Source organism: Ascaphus truei, chromosome 5 (assembly GCF_040206685.1).
Source record: "Ascaphus truei isolate aAscTru1 chromosome 5, aAscTru1.hap1, whole genome shotgun sequence".
Classification (NCBI taxonomy): domain Eukaryota; kingdom Metazoa; phylum Chordata; class Amphibia; order Anura; family Ascaphidae; genus Ascaphus; species Ascaphus truei.
The window spans coordinates 286,044,619-286,061,120 of record NC_134487.1 but is presented as its reverse complement, the minus strand read 5'-3'; the positions used below and the strand labels follow the sequence as shown (position 1 = coordinate 286,061,120).

Sequence of the window (16,502 nt, the reverse complement as noted above, 5' to 3'; positions counted from 1 at the left end):
CCCTCTCTCTCTGTCGCTCACCCCCTCTCTCTCTGTCGCTCACCCCCTCTCTCTCACCCCCTCTCTCTCTGTCTCTCACCCCCTCTCTCTCACCCCCTCTCTCTCTGTCTCTCACCCCCTCTCTGTCTCTCACCCCCTCTCTCTGTCTCTCACCCCCTCTCTCTGTCTCTCACCCCCTCTCTGTCTCACTCTCTCTCTCTGTCTCACTCTCTCTGTCTCACTCTCTCTGTCTCTGTCTCACTCTCTCTGTCTCACTCTCTCTCTGTCTCACTCTCTCACTCACATGGACTAATTGTAGTAAAATATAAATGTAATACAATAAGTAAACATGTCAAAACAAATGTTTTTATTAATTCTTAATAGTTCAATTTCTTTCTTTAAAAAAAAGTGGGCTGGGGGCAGGGCTAGTTGGCGAGTAGATTTTTGGGTGATTTGTCAAGCACTGCATATAGATATGGGAGATCCAGTACATATAGCCTACTAGATAAGGGAGATGCAACACATACTGTATAGTCAGCTAGATAAGGAAGATCCAGTACATATACTGTAGTCACCAGGGGTGAGCAAACTTTTTATGCCGAGCCCCCCTTTTCATCCATGAAATTTCTCGGGGCCCCCCCTCTGCCTGATGTAATCAAAATCACATGACGTCAGCGCACGTGAGCTGGTTCAGCCAATGAGATCGAACCAGCTTTATGACGCGTCCGCCACGCCTCTACAATCTCCTGCAGCCAAGTTCGCAAATCGCTTGGGCTGCAGGCGTGCGCGCAGGCAGTATATTTGTATTGGATCACTGTTTATGTTATTGTTTGCTGGCATCTGGTAATATGTTTTTTTTTTCTGGTGCACAAAGGCAATCCATTTGAGGGGGCATTCATCCACCTCTTTGCTACCTCACTTCCCTCCCCCACCCCCATTTTTCCCTTCCCCTCCATTTTTTCCTTCTCTCATTTGCTTTCTCCAGTGTCATCCACTTCTACCTACCAGTATTATGTATTATTTATTTATTCCCATTTAAATGTTGATCAGGGATCCCCATAACCAAACTCAAGGGGGGGTACTGATGGATCTCCCCTGCTGATCAATCACTCCACGGTGCCGGCCAGACCTGCAGCGCGTTTGATGTCACTGCGCTGGGGCGTGCTCCTCCCCTGGCCTCCTTGGAGCCATTTCTCTTCAGCCGCCAGATTTTCAAAAGTAAAAACCGGGACACATTAAAAAAAAAGTATTTATAACACAAATTACATCACTTAAAAATAAATACTATGATATTTGTCTAATAGCGTCCCCGTTTATGCTTACGTAAGCACAAACCCGAACGCCGCATCATACGCTTACACCACACCAAGCCAGCCTTAAATTCAGTACATGGGATTTTTAACTCTCTTGCCATTATTAGACACGCGTGGTGATTCCCGCCTGCGCCTGCCAGGTGTAGGAACCGGCTTTTTTTCCCCCCTCCTGCTCCTCCGATGGCCCAACTCGACCAGTAGGGTGGAACACCTCGCCTCCGCAAAATGGCCGTCTCCCTCTCCTGTCCCGCCGCTCCTTGCCTCCGCAAAATGGCCGTCTCCCTCTCCTGTCTCGCCGCTCCTCGCCTCCGCAAAATGTCCGTCTCCCTCTCCTGTCTCGCCGCTCCTCGCCTCCACAAAATGTCCGTCTCCCTCTCCTGTCTCACCTTCGCAAAATGTCCGTCTCCCTCTCCTGTCTCGCCGCTCCTCGCCTCCACAAAATGGCCGTCTTCCTCTCCTGTCTCGCCGCTCCTCACCTCTGCAAAATGGCCATCTCCCGCTCCTTTCTCGCCGCTCTGCACCTCTGCAAAATGGCCATCTCCCGCTCTTTTCTCCCCCCTTCGACCGTCGTTTCAGCTCCTTCTTTTCTGACGCCTCGGTCACCCTCGCTGTAGCCCAGTGCTCACCCGCTCTGTCGGCAGTCCGCGTCTCTCTCCAGCTCGCTGCCCTCTGTTTATCTCTCCCCTCGGCTCCCCTGCTTGGCGGTCATTTTGCTTCTCAGCCGGGGCGTTAAGAGAGGTCCGCGGTCTCGGTGCCCGCAGGTGTTCCCCTGCTCCCGCTAATCCCAGTGTCTTGCAGGCGTTGAGTCACCCTTGCCTAGGGGTCTTTTTTTATATTTTTTAAGAGGCAATTTTATCACTGTTTTTGCGCCTCTGTTCTGCCGTAGCTGAGCTGACATGTGACTAGCTCAATCCGCGTCCAAGCCACGGTCCCCGGCTTTTTTTTCCCCCCCATTGAAAAATGTCAGTCTTTGCATATAATACGAGTACAGTTTTTGGAAGGAAATTTCTAAGAAAAATCATCGCACTATATTCGGTCCAACACGGTATTTAAAGTACTTTGCCTTCCTGCCGAGGGGAAAGTGCTGGGATACTAGAGGTATGGAGTACCACTTGTGGATAGGAGAGAGTTGACTGCGCGCATAATTCATATTTAGCATAGATGTATATACTGTATCTATGCTGCTATTCTTGCAGTGTTTGCTTTAGCTCAGGACTACTGATGTCTAGTTGCAGAAGAGCTTACACTCTAGTACAGTGGTGCCCAATTCCAGTCCTCAAGACCCCCCCCCCCCCCCCAATAGGTCAGGTTTTAAGGATATCCCAGGTTCAGCACAGATGGCTCAATGAGTCCCTGCTTCCGCACAGCCTTTGACTGAGCCACTGATTGAGTCATCTGTGCTGAAGCTGGAATATCCTTAAAACTTGGCCCTTTTTGGGGGGAGGGTTAACGGCGGGAGTTGAGCGCCCCTGCTTTGGTGTACTAATAGTTCTGAAGGGCCCCTTTGCCATCCTGTAATGTTCTCCAGTAGAACAAGTGGAATGTGAAACGGAAGATAAGGAGATAGCAGAGCTGGGAAGCAAGGTCAGATGGTCGTATATTTTGGTTACATCAGACAGAGAGGTTACACAGAATAAAAACAACTAATTTGTAATAAACTCCAGTGAACTACTGATATTATAATATATATGAGGAGGTGTTGCTCAAATACGTGCCTAATATAATGAGAACCGCGTAGGAATGCAGAGGTGTGCAAAGTTTTTTTTAACTTGCGCCCCCCCCCCCCGTCCCTGCCTCGTTACCTCCTGCCTTGCGCCCCCTCTCCTCCTCGGCTCTGGTGTCAAATGACGTCACGGGGTCATGTGACGTCACGTTACCATGGTAACATAAGGTAGGAGAAGCTGCAGAGGCCTCACGCGGTCCATGTTAAAATGGATTTGCAGCAAAAGTGACACAGTGTGCTCATATACATGTAATTTCCCAGAATCCCTGGCTGCAGTGGTAACATTCTGTTGCCAAGAGATAATGGGGAAGGGCAGGGTTGCAGGCCTGCCTGAGACATGTGAATGTGTTCACAAGGGATATTTTTGTTTGATATCTCTCTTTGTAATTGTTTGTTCCTCTCCTGCGGTTTCCTTGCTAGTGAGAGGCAGAATAAATTCTATACTGAGACAGACCCTACTATGGTTATTTATTGTCAGACCGTTAGAAATATTGCATTGGACGGACTTCTAAACTCCTTTATACTGTACTACTCAGGGCCACACAAGCGGATCTATTCCTATACAGAACCCTGGTGGCTGGACGTGTCGGCATCCACACTGGCAATTGATTGATTATTGCTAATAATAAATAACGAGTATCTATCATCTCTGTCAGGCATCTCCGATACCACTACTTTTTTTTTATATATTCAGATTTACGTTCACACTTTTTAGCCTTATTTTTTAACCTTAACTTTTTGCTTCCAGAGAGGCAGAGAGGGGTAAAAGAGAGAACCTGTCTCCACCGTCCTCTTTTTAGAGAAGAAATCTGAACCTTCTCAAATTGGAGGTCCACATAGTCATTATTTCTCATTATTATTCTAGTAATTATTTATCATTATTATTTTAGTCATTATCATTATTTTAGTAATTTTTTATCATTATTATTCCATTATTTACCATGTCTAGATTAAAAAATAAATACAAGTTTAATCTGATACAGTACCATTCCTTTTGAACATTCACTAAGCTTTGATGGGGTGTCTCAAAATGCAAACCCATGTTACCTGCCGTTGAATGGTATCGCCCCCTCTGATCACAGCCGGTCCTTTTTCGGAGAGATTTGTCCCTTGATGTTTCTTGTAGGAACAATGAGATAAAACTAAAGGGGTCTTCTCAATTTAAAAATGAATTCCGAAATGGCATTTAGTTAAACATACAGGCATACCCCGGTTTTAAGGACACTCACTTAAAGTACACTCGCGAGTAAGGAAATATCGCCCAATAGGCAAACGGCAGCTCACGCATGCGCCTGTCAGCACGTCCCGAACAGCAATACCGGCTCCCTACCTGTACCGAAGCTGTGCGCAAGCGGGGAGACTATAGAGTCTGTTACACATGCGTTATTTACATCAGTTATGCACGTATATGACGATTGCAGTACAGTACATGCATCGATAAGTGGGAAAAAGGTAGTGCTTCACTTTAAGTACATTTTCGCTTTACATACATGCTCCGGACCCATTGCGTACGTTAATGCGGGTATGCCTGTAATATGAACATCAAAATAACAATGCTAGAGCCATACTTCTGTCTGATGGTAACCACTTAACCTGAACCCTGGACTTGCGTTTCAATCTACTCTGTCCTTCTCATGGTCCTAAGCAGCATCATGATGTGTTGTTGCTATGTAGGAATACAATTCATATATTGTTACCGGAGTGCTGTGATTTCTTGATACATGTTTGAGATGATCTGTTTATTTAGGTGGTGAGTAACCTGTCCCTTTTGAGCTTTTATATGACTTCATACATCTGCAGTCTCTACCATATGTATATTTTTCGGGTTAAACAGAAACATGCCGCTCATTGCATTGAGTTCCCCCTGTAGATCTGCGTGAAGCACCTGAAGGACTCATGTGACCAAGGAGAGGCCTGCGCCAGGCTCCATGTCTGCGGTTACTTCACGCGGGGGGAGTGTAACAGGCGCGTATGCAAAAAGTCCCACAACCTCCTGGAGCCAAGGGCCATGGTACTGCATAAACGCCGCTGGATCACGGATGTGTCCATCGAGAACTTCCAGATGCTCTGCATAATCGCACACAAAGAGTTCCTCCAATCGCTCGGGGAGGACTCAGGAAGTCGGGCGTGGAGAGGAGCGCACCATGTCCCAAGGAACAGGGGAAGGAGCAGAGGCATGGGTGCCTCCCGGAGTAGATCGAAGGATGGGGCCCTGGATGAGCAGAGCAGAAGAAGAGGAGAAGGTACCACCCCCTAAAAAAAAAAAAACACACGGTTGGCGAAAAGAAAAATACTCTTATCCCTGTGACGAAGATTTTTTTTGTTATTAATGTTATTTGAGCCCAAAATCTGCAGCTGGGAGGCTATGATGAATTTTCAATTTTGGGGGGCTATTTATTAACATTTCCGAGATTCAAAATGGCCTAAAAAAACAACACCAGATTTATTTATATGGGACGCAATATGCTTTGTTTTTCTCACGTGTAAATCTGCTGCTGTTTTTTTGCGTACCAGTTTTTCCTCCGTTTTCCAGATATTTATAAACAGGACTCCCTGTTGTGGGTGGGGGGGGGGGTAAAAAATGAACACGGGTTTTCCTGCTAACATGACCACCGTATTTTTTTTATTTGACGGTGTTAGTCATTTGTTGTCCTGTTTCGTTGGTTGTTTGGCTAATGACTGCATCATGATTGGAAAAAATCAAGATTGCAAAAAAATACTGTCAAATATCTCTGCTTGTCCGATTAAAAAAAAAAAAAAGCCATTCGGATCCTGGAGCAGCAGGGGTGTCAAACTCAGTCCTCAAGGGCCACCAACAGACCGTTGGTGTGGTGTGACTGTGTCACGGATGGAGCCACGTGTGCTGTACAGGGATATTCATAAAACCTGGCCTGTTGGTGGCCCTTGAGGACCGAGTTTGACACCCCTGCCCTAGAGGGAACTTGGTGGAATAGTCCACTGTTAAATGTAAAATCAGTCATACTCGGTCATACTCTATCAACGGTTTAAAGGTTTGAGCCCATAGTTACTGGGTGGGGAATAGCAGCTACTCCACCTTAATACCGGCCTCCTTTTCTAATCCAATTGGTTCATCTCACTAACGCAGCTGTTTGCATTTAGTAGAAGATCTTTAGATTGTGTGGATATTTGTAAGAGTAGGAACTTTATTCTGGTAGCTCTGAAGTTCTCATTGCCAAACCTCACCATAAACATTACCAAACCTCACCATTTGGCATGTTTACAAGAAGCGGATTGAAATGTGAGTGAAAAAAAAACGGTATTTTCTACTGCAAATCACTTCTTCTAAACCGCTTCTTAAAAATCAAAGGGACAAACCGCCCAGTTTAACAGCCAAACCGGCTGGATTGTACGCGCTTTAGAAGCGGAACGACCAGTGGTGGTGCCAATTCTATCCCCAGTCTGATTTAGGGGTCTTGCGCTCTCAGACAAACCCATATATGCAGGCTGTGGATGTGACTCACAATATCAATCTTGCCACCCTCGAGGTGGTGTTAAAAAAAATAAATTGCGTTTTTAGAAGCGGTTTATATAACGGTATATATATATATATAAGAATTATCTGCATGTAATGATATGACAAGCGGGGAAAGAATAACCAAACAGTACAGGGAGGGTGGTGCTCACAGGGAATGGGTAGTGGACTAAATCGGTAGAAATGAAAGAATCCCTATATTGTGGCACTGGAGGAGGAAACACCCTAGTTAAAACTTTATATTTATTGTATACTTTAAAATAAAACTGTCTGGAGTGAACCATAAATGCAGGACAAAAAGCTAAATAAAATAAATTAAAAGAACGGAGAGGTGTGGTGAGGGTATTAATAGGATAATGTATATATAGGTCCTATTATCAAACTTTATTAACCCTTCAAATGTGTATGGGTGTCTATATATGTCATAAAAGGTAAGTACAGTTAGGGTAATAATATACCTCGAATCCCTAGTAACCAGTCCTAAATCTAGGCTGAATGGGGTAAACTATTTACTTCCAGTGAAACATGAAGAGGTGTTGGTAATGCCAGGTTGTATATAATATATATCTAACATAGAGCAGCCATACGTGCAACTCTGGCACTATCTATGTAACCAGCCTCTTGCAAACCAAATGTAGATACATAATATTCGAACAGACTAACCCTAAAGTCTGGGTGCTCTTGCTGCCCACGAATGCAGTCTACAAAGCACCCAGACGGTACACAGGCCCACACCTCTCCGATGAGCTGACGTCACGTGATGATGACGTCACGTGATGATGACGTCAGACGTACCCTACGTATGTTTCACCGTGACTGGCTTCACAACAAGAGTGAAACCACTTCTAAAAAAGCCGTTTAGATCAGGTTTCAACATGCGATAAGGGCTTCCAGAATAGCAAATCATACCAATCGACTTCTAAAGTGTACTTTAGAAGCAGTTTGTCACACTTCAGAGATAAGATTCCTTTAGCCCCTTACAGAATTAGAAGCTCATGTTCTGGGAAATCTCTGTTTTTTTATGCACTTTATCCAATCCCATTGATATGGGAAGATTGGATCTTTTTCATTTGAATCTTATTTTCTACAATTCTCAAAATATTTGTTTCTCTTATTCATTTGTCAGCACCACATCCTCGTAGGGATTCAAGCAGCCAGAAGGCAGCAGATAGTGATGAGAGGGATTGGACCAGTCCTGCAGGATGGGATGATGATCTGAATATGGCACGTGGAGAATTACTGCATGTATACGAGGAGGAATTGGCAGATACTTTGAAAAAACTGCATGCGCTTCCATTGGCACCAGTAAATGTTTCCACAGCAGCTTCATCCAGTGTCCAGGTAACCACATCTACTACAGCAAAAGCACCAGTGAATGGAGCCACTGGAAGAACTTCAGTCAGTGTCCAGCCAAAAGCATTTGATGTGACATCTGCTAGAGCAAACCCACCAGTGAACGTACCAAATGCTGCTCCATCCATTGTCCAACCAATGACATTTGTTAGATCAAACCCACCAGTGAACGTACCAAATGCTGCTCCATCCATTGTCCAACCAATGACATTTGCTAGAGCAAACCCACCAGTGAACATACCAAATGCTGCTCCATCCATTGTCCAACCAATGACATTTGCTAGATCAAACCCACCAGTGAACGTACCAAATGCTGCTCCATCCATTGTCCAACCAATGACATTTGCTAGAGCAAACCCACCAGTGAACATACCAAATGCTGCTCCATCCATTGTCCAACCAATGACATTTGCTAGATCAAACCCACCAATGAACGTACCAAATGCTGCTCCATCCATTGTCCAACCAATGACATTTACTAGAGCAAACCCACCAGTGAGCGTACCAAATGCTGCTCCATCCATTGTCCAACCAATGGCATCTGCTAGAGCAAACCCACCAGTGAGCGTACCGACTGCTGCTTCATCCATTGTCCAACCAACGACATCTCTTAGCGATATTGCTCTAACAAGAAAAGCACCCGGTAATGTAACTACCGCTGAAACTTCAATCACCACATCTGCTAAAGCAAGGCCACCAGTGAATGACAACACTAAAGCAGCTTTAGCTAGGGGTTACACATTAAGCAGTGAACCATATGTGACGGCTTTAAACACTGCTCAGCCTAGAGTGCCCCACATTCTAAAACCATTGTTTAAACCTCAGGCGCCCGGGCCCCCATCTGAAGACCTGCTGTTCACAGCTTCAAAAACCTTAGCCAATGACCCATTGAATAGGAGTCCTTCAGTCGAAGTACCGCTTAGCATGGCAACACCTACCGCTTCGGTCAAAGCATATTATAGGGTTCCAAGCCCTGTGAATGTTACATCATATAAAGGCCTAAGCACAGCAGGCAGTGGTAAGTAACTACTGTAAGTAAGTGTAGCATGGATGTGGTAACTTTGTAAGGTCCGATGCAACTGTTGCTATGTAAATATATAATTACGGTGATAACGGACTATCCACTCTGTCTCTCAATGTCACCTTGCAGTTAGAGGGATAATTCAGTGGAGAATAGGATCCTTCTGTCAAAATGTCCGCATGTCACAGTGCGGTGGCAGCAGGGCCAGCCTTAGGCTTTGTGGGGCCCAAGGTGGCACAATGGCAGCGCCCCCCCCCCCCCCTGCCCCTTCCCAGTACAAAATAAATAAAGTTAAGGGACTTACCTTGCCAAGCAGCCCTCCTCCGGCAACGTCGCGACATCATGACGCCGTGACGCAATATGATGTCACGTTGCGGCATTATTTGACGTCGGTCACCATGGCAACGCTACAGGAGGCGGCCCGCTCCGGAAAAGGTAAGAACCCTCCCCCAACCACCTACCTCTCTCTTCCAGTCCAAGTGCCCCGCGCTTGCTCCCCGTGTTGGTGCCGGGATACATCCGACCGGCGGGGGCAGCTGGTGGAGGGGGGGGGGAGGCGGTGGGGCACGCTCCCTCCTCCAGCTCCCCCCTCCGGTCGGGGTGGAAGTTGGATTCCGGTGCCAGGGAGAGGAGGGAGCGCGGGGCCCAAGGCAGAGGATCAGTCTGAATCCCTTCTGTTTCTCTCTCTTTGTCACTTTATATTGATATTGATCATGGGCTGTAGGTATCGTTTCATTAACATACAGACTCCCTGGTCTATTCTGCCTCCATGTCCCTATGGCATGCTTTAGTGAAAGGCTTGGATAGGGATAAAGGTTCCTTCTGTCACCCTGTAGTGGGACCTTGTTGTTGCTTTAAAGGGAGATAAAACATATTTTTATTATTATATAAATGTCCCTAATGTGTGATAATGATCTGAAATGACAATACAATTTCACTTACCCTGGGCAGACAATGAGATCATTAACTCGATACTTTTAATTTCTCAACCAGGGAATCAACCTGATGCTTTCATCAAGAAAGATGATAAGAAGGCTGAAGTTAATGAGATCTGTCTCTTCCACATCTGGCAGTTCTGCAAGCTCGTCAGTAAGTCTCTTGTACCCAGAATCCTTTGCGACGTTCCCATTCTAGGCAGGGAAGACCATAAACTCATCACTTCCATCGGTCATTTGTATCATACGGTGGGAGGTGGGGAATAGTAGACGCGATTGGTGTGTGGGTGTGCCACTTTGTCACCCTGCTGTGGGAAGGACAGATTAGATCTATGTTTGTTTTGTCATTGTGTCAACCTTGCAGTAGGAGGGACAGACTCAGTATTCCAAATATCCCTTCTCTCCATGTTGTTATATGGGCCTGTCATTGGAAGGATAGACTGGGCGCGGCATAAGTTCCTTCTGTAAATTGTGCATCCCACCATAGACGTGATGGGTTAAAGCAGAAGTCTACAAGGGCCACCAAACAGGTCGGGTTTTCAGGATACCCCTGTTTCAGCACAGGTGGCTCAGACAACGCGGTTTCTTCTCCCATATATGCAGACAACCCTGAACGTTCTTCTTCAGACCCCATTCCCTCCATCTCCTGAAACCTCTCGCTTCTACCATGGTCCCCATCGTCACTAACATCTTTAACTCCTCTCTTTGTTCTGGTACTTTTTCATCTATTTTGAAACAAGCTATTGTTTGACCTATTAGGAATAACACCTTAGATCCTACTGCCCCTTCTAACTATTGCCCTGTATCCTGCTTGTCTTTTGCTTCTAAACTTCTGGAATGTATTGCCAAATCCCAAGAAAACTACTGCATTCTGATTCTTCTTGACCTTTCATCATCTTTTGATACTGTAGACCAGGGGTGCGCAAACTTTTCCCCCTGCACCCCTCTGCCTGCTCTCCCCCACTGCTCGCACCTCTGCCCCGCGCTCGGCTCCGGCGTCAAATGACGCCGTGGGGTCATGTGACGTCACGTGAATCCCACGGCATCATTTGGGGTTGCCATGTCAAATGCGTAGCCGAAGACAAGGCAAAAGAAGTTACCGGGGCCTCACGCGGTACCCTGGCATTTAATTTGTTTCTTCAGGGACGCGCGGGGCCTCTGCAACCGCCGTGTCCGGCCCAGAAAATGTCGCACCCCCCAGTTTGCGCTCACCTGCTGTAGACCACCCCCTTATCCTTATTATCCAAACGAAAACATGTCGTTATTATCAATACGCAAACGTGACCGTAATCTGGAAACCCCACAATGGGGAATACTCCTATATCAATACCCCCTCCACGCTGTGCTCATGAATTAGAATGGATCCCAGTGTCTGAAGAGGAGATTGTACCACAGATCCTAACACTAAAATTAAATAACCAATGTGGGATCAAAAAGTGAAGGCGCAAATGAGTCCAGATAGTTTTGGTGAACCTGTGCAGCGCCCAATAAGTGAAGTAAAGCACTCCCAGCTGCTCAATGTTGTATTATGGACCACATGCAGTGATGGATGACAGAACATTACAAACTGTGGTCCTCATCAGAAATGGATAAGAGAAAAACATGGCATAATATCATTTACTATAAAATGACAGAACAAGGGAGTATGGGATGACACTCACATTCTCCCAGTCTGTTTGGCGCAGAAAGTGTATTTCGGTTACACTTAGACCTCTCTGGATCACCCCAACATCGCCGCGTGAAGGCCACAAAATTCCTGCTCCAGTTCTCGCATCGGCACTATGGGTCACGTGCCTCTCCAGAGGCCAGTATCGGTACTTCCGTGTGTGCACGTGCACATTGGTACGATGTTCTAAAGGAGTCACGCTGGCTAGCTGATATGGTGTCCTTAAAGGGTCAAAAAAGTACGCGTTTCGCAGTCTATTCGATGGCTTCCTCAGGAACCCCTATAGTCTTGGTGTCCCCGTCACTGCTAATCCAATTACCTCCATAATCAATACTATTTGGTCTTTCAGCCAGATCCCTAAGGCCCGAGTTACTCTTGTTTTCAAAAGTGGTGACAAATACATATCAAATGACAGACATGGATGATATTTTAACCTCTATCATCCAAAGTAAGGAGTAACCTCTATCATCCAAAGTAAGGAGTAAGGAGTAACCTCTATCATCCAAAGTAAGGAGTAAGGAGTAACCTCTATCATCCAAAGTAAGGAGTAAGGAGTAACCTCTATCATCCAAAGTAAGGAGTAAGGAGTAACCTCTATCATCCAAAGTAAGGCTAAGGCCCCGCTCCCAGAGTCAGCGCACCTGCGCTGCTGACAGGCGGTGCGCTGAGATACACAGACCGCGATCTGCGGTCTGTAGGGAGCGGGAGCCGGAGCGGGAGGTGGGCGGGAGGTGGGAGGTTTGATCGGGAGGTGGGCGGTTTGACAGGGAGGGGGGGCGTGGCTTGAGCGGAGGGACCCGCTACTCTCCCCCCCTCCCTCCACGGACTCGGGCTGGAGCTGGAAGGTAAGTTTAAACACACACACGCAGGCACTCATTCATACACGCGCACACACACACACAGGCAGGCACTCATACACACACACACACACGCGCGCACACACAGGCAGGCACTCACGCACTCATACACACACACACACACAGACAGAGGCAGGCACTCGGGCACACACACACACACACAGACAGGCACTCACGCACTCAGACACATACACACACAGACAGGCACGCACTCAGACACACACACAGAGAAAGGCACTCACCTGCTTTCACTCCACACTCCTCCCCGCTCCCCGAAGCCTCTCCTCCTCCCGAAGCCTCCCCTCCCCATTGGCTCACAGCCACACACGTCACGCGTCAACGCTAGGAAACACCATTCTCTGGTGTCTCCAGCGGCTGACGCGCTACAGCGTGTAGTGCTCTGTGCAGCCAGTGGGGACCGGGACCGGCTCGCGAGGATTCCCCTGCTGGTGGGGAACACGCGACCCGCCGCCCGCGCCAACGAGCGCATCGGGACCGAGGCCTAAGGAGTAAGAAGTAACCTCTATCATCCAGAGTAAGGAGTAACCTCTATCATCCAAAGTAAGGAGTAACCTCTATCATCAGGAGTAAGGAGTAAGGAGTAACCTCTATCATCAACTAAGGAAAAAATGTGTTCATTCCCAAAAGCAACTTTTATAAGAAGTACATTGTTCTTAGCCAAGCCTTTTGCAAAGACTTGTGATAGTGTTAACCATGCTATTAAGATAAGCAAGCTCCAGAGCTCTGGTATTTTGGACCACTTGCTTTAAACTGGTTTAAAGCTTCTTTATCAGGAAGATCCCAATATGTATCTTGGGCTCCAACTCTCACCACTTGGATATTACCTGTGGGGTCCCCCAAAACTATGTTCTGGGGCCTATACTTTTTTCTGTCTTTATAAATGACCATAGTTTGTATGAATACTGATGAGACTACAGGCAGTGCTCGCTATCCAACTTTTCACTTTACAACGAATGGCATATCCAACGCAGCCCTTTGGGCCGTTTTTCGACGCCGGAATGCGTTATCCGACGCTCACCGCCACTGATTAACATCGGACTCCCTTTACAACGGTTTCATTATCCAACGCTACTTCCAGAACGGGTTCCGCTGGATAACCGAGGACTGCCTGTATATTATATGCAGTCCCAGCCTCTCTGCAGTGGGAAATGTTTTGCAATCTGATTTTTCAAAGGTCACAAACTGGATCACCCAAAACAGTGTTTATAAGAACTAACGGAACAGTAACTATGGTACCTGGGACTAAGGCTACATTTCTAAAGCTTCCCATGACAGAGCTACTGATTAGACCCAGTTCTAACACTAGGTGAGGCTTCTCACCCCTACTGTACAAAGCACTTATCCAGGAACCTGCTTATAGTCCCGAGGTTCAATAAAGAATCCGGTCGCTCTTCCTTCTCGTACCAGTCACCCCACTTCTGCAACCATTTACCGGAGACTCAAATCTGCTTCCTATCTAAGTTACTTCAAGACTTTGGCTGTTTCCTACTTTTAAACAGATTTGTAGCTGTAACTTGTAATTTTGTCAACTTTATTTTGTGACCAAGACACATTTGGAGGTAATTCCAAATGTATTTTCTCCTGGTAACATATTTTATAAATAAATAAACATTCTTCACTCTGTTGGCATCCGTGGCACTGCCCTCTCTGTTCCTTGGCACTGTTCCTAGAGCTTCTCTTATGCCAACTCAACTTGAATGGAAGTCTCTGTAGGTGTAACCTCAAGGCTCTGTTTTAGGTCCCTTACTCTTCTCTCTATACTCCCTTTCGCTGGGTGACCTCATTTATTCCATCTATGCTGATGATGTATATCCAGGGAAAGGCCAGGACAAATTTCGCACAAGCGCACGACTGCACATGAGCGAATTACGAGCGGCGATGGACGCTTGCCGACCGCACATGCGCCAATCATGTACGTGTGGCCGGCATGAGCGACTGGCAAGCGCCGATCGTGCATGCGAGCGACTGAGTCACTGAGCCACCTGTGCTGAAGCAGGGATATCCTGAGAACCTGATCTGTTCGATGGCCCATGAGGACTTGAGTAGCCCTGATCTAAGCGCTGCATTTTCTTAATCTGTTATATGCACGTTTGAGAAATCCCACTTTTTTTTTTATTACTATATTCACCAGAGATGTAAAAACTCACAGGTTTTATCACCAATACAGTATTTATTTCACAATTGTTATCATTTATATCAAGCCTATACTCACAATTCACGAACGCCCTTTCTGTCTTGTATGTGAAAGTGTAGGCGGAACTCACGAGTTGTCAGATGTTTTCCTCCTTTAAATTATGATTGTCCATCGTCACCCCTATAGAACCCTTATAGATCCCCTATATAACCACACGAGTCAGGACCGATGTCATTGGACAAAAAAACGCAAACAGAAGGAGAAAAAAAACCCTCATTCTGTTTTTTAGGATGTAAATACTGTATTGTATAAACCTTTGCCCAAAGATCTCTGCCCCCTGTGTTGAATGTTGTAGACGGTCTTGAAATCGGGCACAGTACAGCTACTTTTTTAGAAGGCGCCTTGCTGTAGTTGCATCTGTGCGGCCTCAGTCCCTTTAACTGGTCTCTCTTCTGTTGGCAGATAAGTGTACACAGATGCACTATCACCTACCCTACCGCTGGCAGTACTTGGCCAGCACAGAGTGGACAGACTTGCCGAACATGGAGGAGATTGAGAAGGCATTCTGTGACCCTAAGATCAACAGGTAGGGTTTGGTTAAATAATATAAGCTAACCCTTTAACCCTTTTGCTGCCAAAGTGGCCAGACACCTCTGAATAGAGACTATTCATTAAGCTCATACAGAAACTCTCATTGAAGAGAATAGGAGTTTCCGTGCGCTAGTGCCTGACTCTGAGCTTAGTGAATAGTGAACCCCCCCTATAACCTACTTTTGTTTTGGTTTTCCCCTGTTTTAACACCCCAGAGATATTGCTGGTAGCTTCTACTGTACATTGTGAGGGATAGAACATTTATGGCTGCAAATTCCCCCGTAGGAAACGATGTTTTGGGATCAATGCTTGTATAATGATTTCTAAAGAGAAGCTACAAAAATACATCAAACCAGATTTCTGAATATTGTAATACTTTGCATTTCTGTATCTTCCCTAAAACCTTCCTTTTTGGGAGGGATTTCACCTCGCCCTGAATGTTGGTGCCAGAAAGTGACATTATTCCGAATTGGAAAGGGAGTTATTCCTATATTACCAGGCACAATATAACTTATTCTAGTATCTGTTGGGACTATTAGAAGATGTGTGAGAGAGAGACACACGGCATAATAGTCATCTCTATATCTCTTTATATGCCGCCGGAATCGGTTTCTCTTCATTACACGGACAGCCGGAGCAAAGTACTAAATTATATAGTCATTGTGCAGAAATATTCGAATAAAAAATGGATGAAATTAGGGTCTTGGAAGATGTTTGGTGCTTCTCTCTCTTTCGATCACACCCCCCCTCCCCCCGCCACCCACACCCTGTCTCTCTCATTCCCTCTCCCCCTGTTTCTTTCTCCCTCTCCAGTCTCTCTCTCTCTCTCCCCCCCCCCCCTTCTCTCCCTCTCTCTCTCCCCCTCTCTAAAATATGCATGCCTCAGGAAGGTGAGACAACGTGTCAAAATACATGGAAATGAGACGTTACCGTTTGCATAGATAATACTTAATAAATAATAATTAACTAATAATATGGGGTTTATTCTACAACACCTGAGGTGGCCGAAATGCCTTTTACACTTCCATGGGGAATTTTGCCTGAAAACGCCCTGATCGGCCACTTTGGCAAATACAGAAGAAGCCCCTTAGGCCAGGGGTGCGCACACTGGGGGGGCGTGAGACTCTTTTTTTTTTGTGGGGGGTGCGACGGTTACAGAGGCCCCGTGTTGAGAGTGCGAGGCCTCTGTAACTCACTTACCCGGCTTTAGTCCACGAGTCTCCATAGCAACGCGGCATCAAATGACCCCGCATTAGGGGTATGGGGGGGGCGCGACGCGAGAGGAGAGCAGGCAGGGGGGCGCAGCACGGGAAGTTCGCGCACCACTGCCTTAGGCAAGAGTGGTGCAATTCTAGGGCAATAAATTCACAATATCAAGAAAAACATCCCTCAGAAAACAAAATGACTTTATAATAA

General features: G+C 46.3%; 1 protein-coding gene across 2 annotated transcripts in view; it reads left to right on the top strand.

The window, feature by feature from the left end:
• LOC142496089 (zinc finger CCCH-type antiviral protein 1-like) overlaps positions 1-16,502 on the top strand; it is a 62,099-nt gene that overhangs the window by 20,378 nt on the left and 25,219 nt on the right. For both annotated transcript variants that reach the window (XM_075602479.1, XM_075602478.1), the window contains exons 3-6: positions 4,886-5,258; positions 7,635-8,879; positions 9,876-9,971; positions 14,958-15,081. In XM_075602479.1, coding sequence (XP_075458594.1) covers positions 4,886-5,258; positions 7,635-8,879; positions 9,876-9,971; positions 14,958-15,081 — 1,838 coding nt within the window. The remainder of the gene's footprint in view (positions 1-4,885; positions 5,259-7,634; positions 8,880-9,875; positions 9,972-14,957; positions 15,082-16,502) is intronic.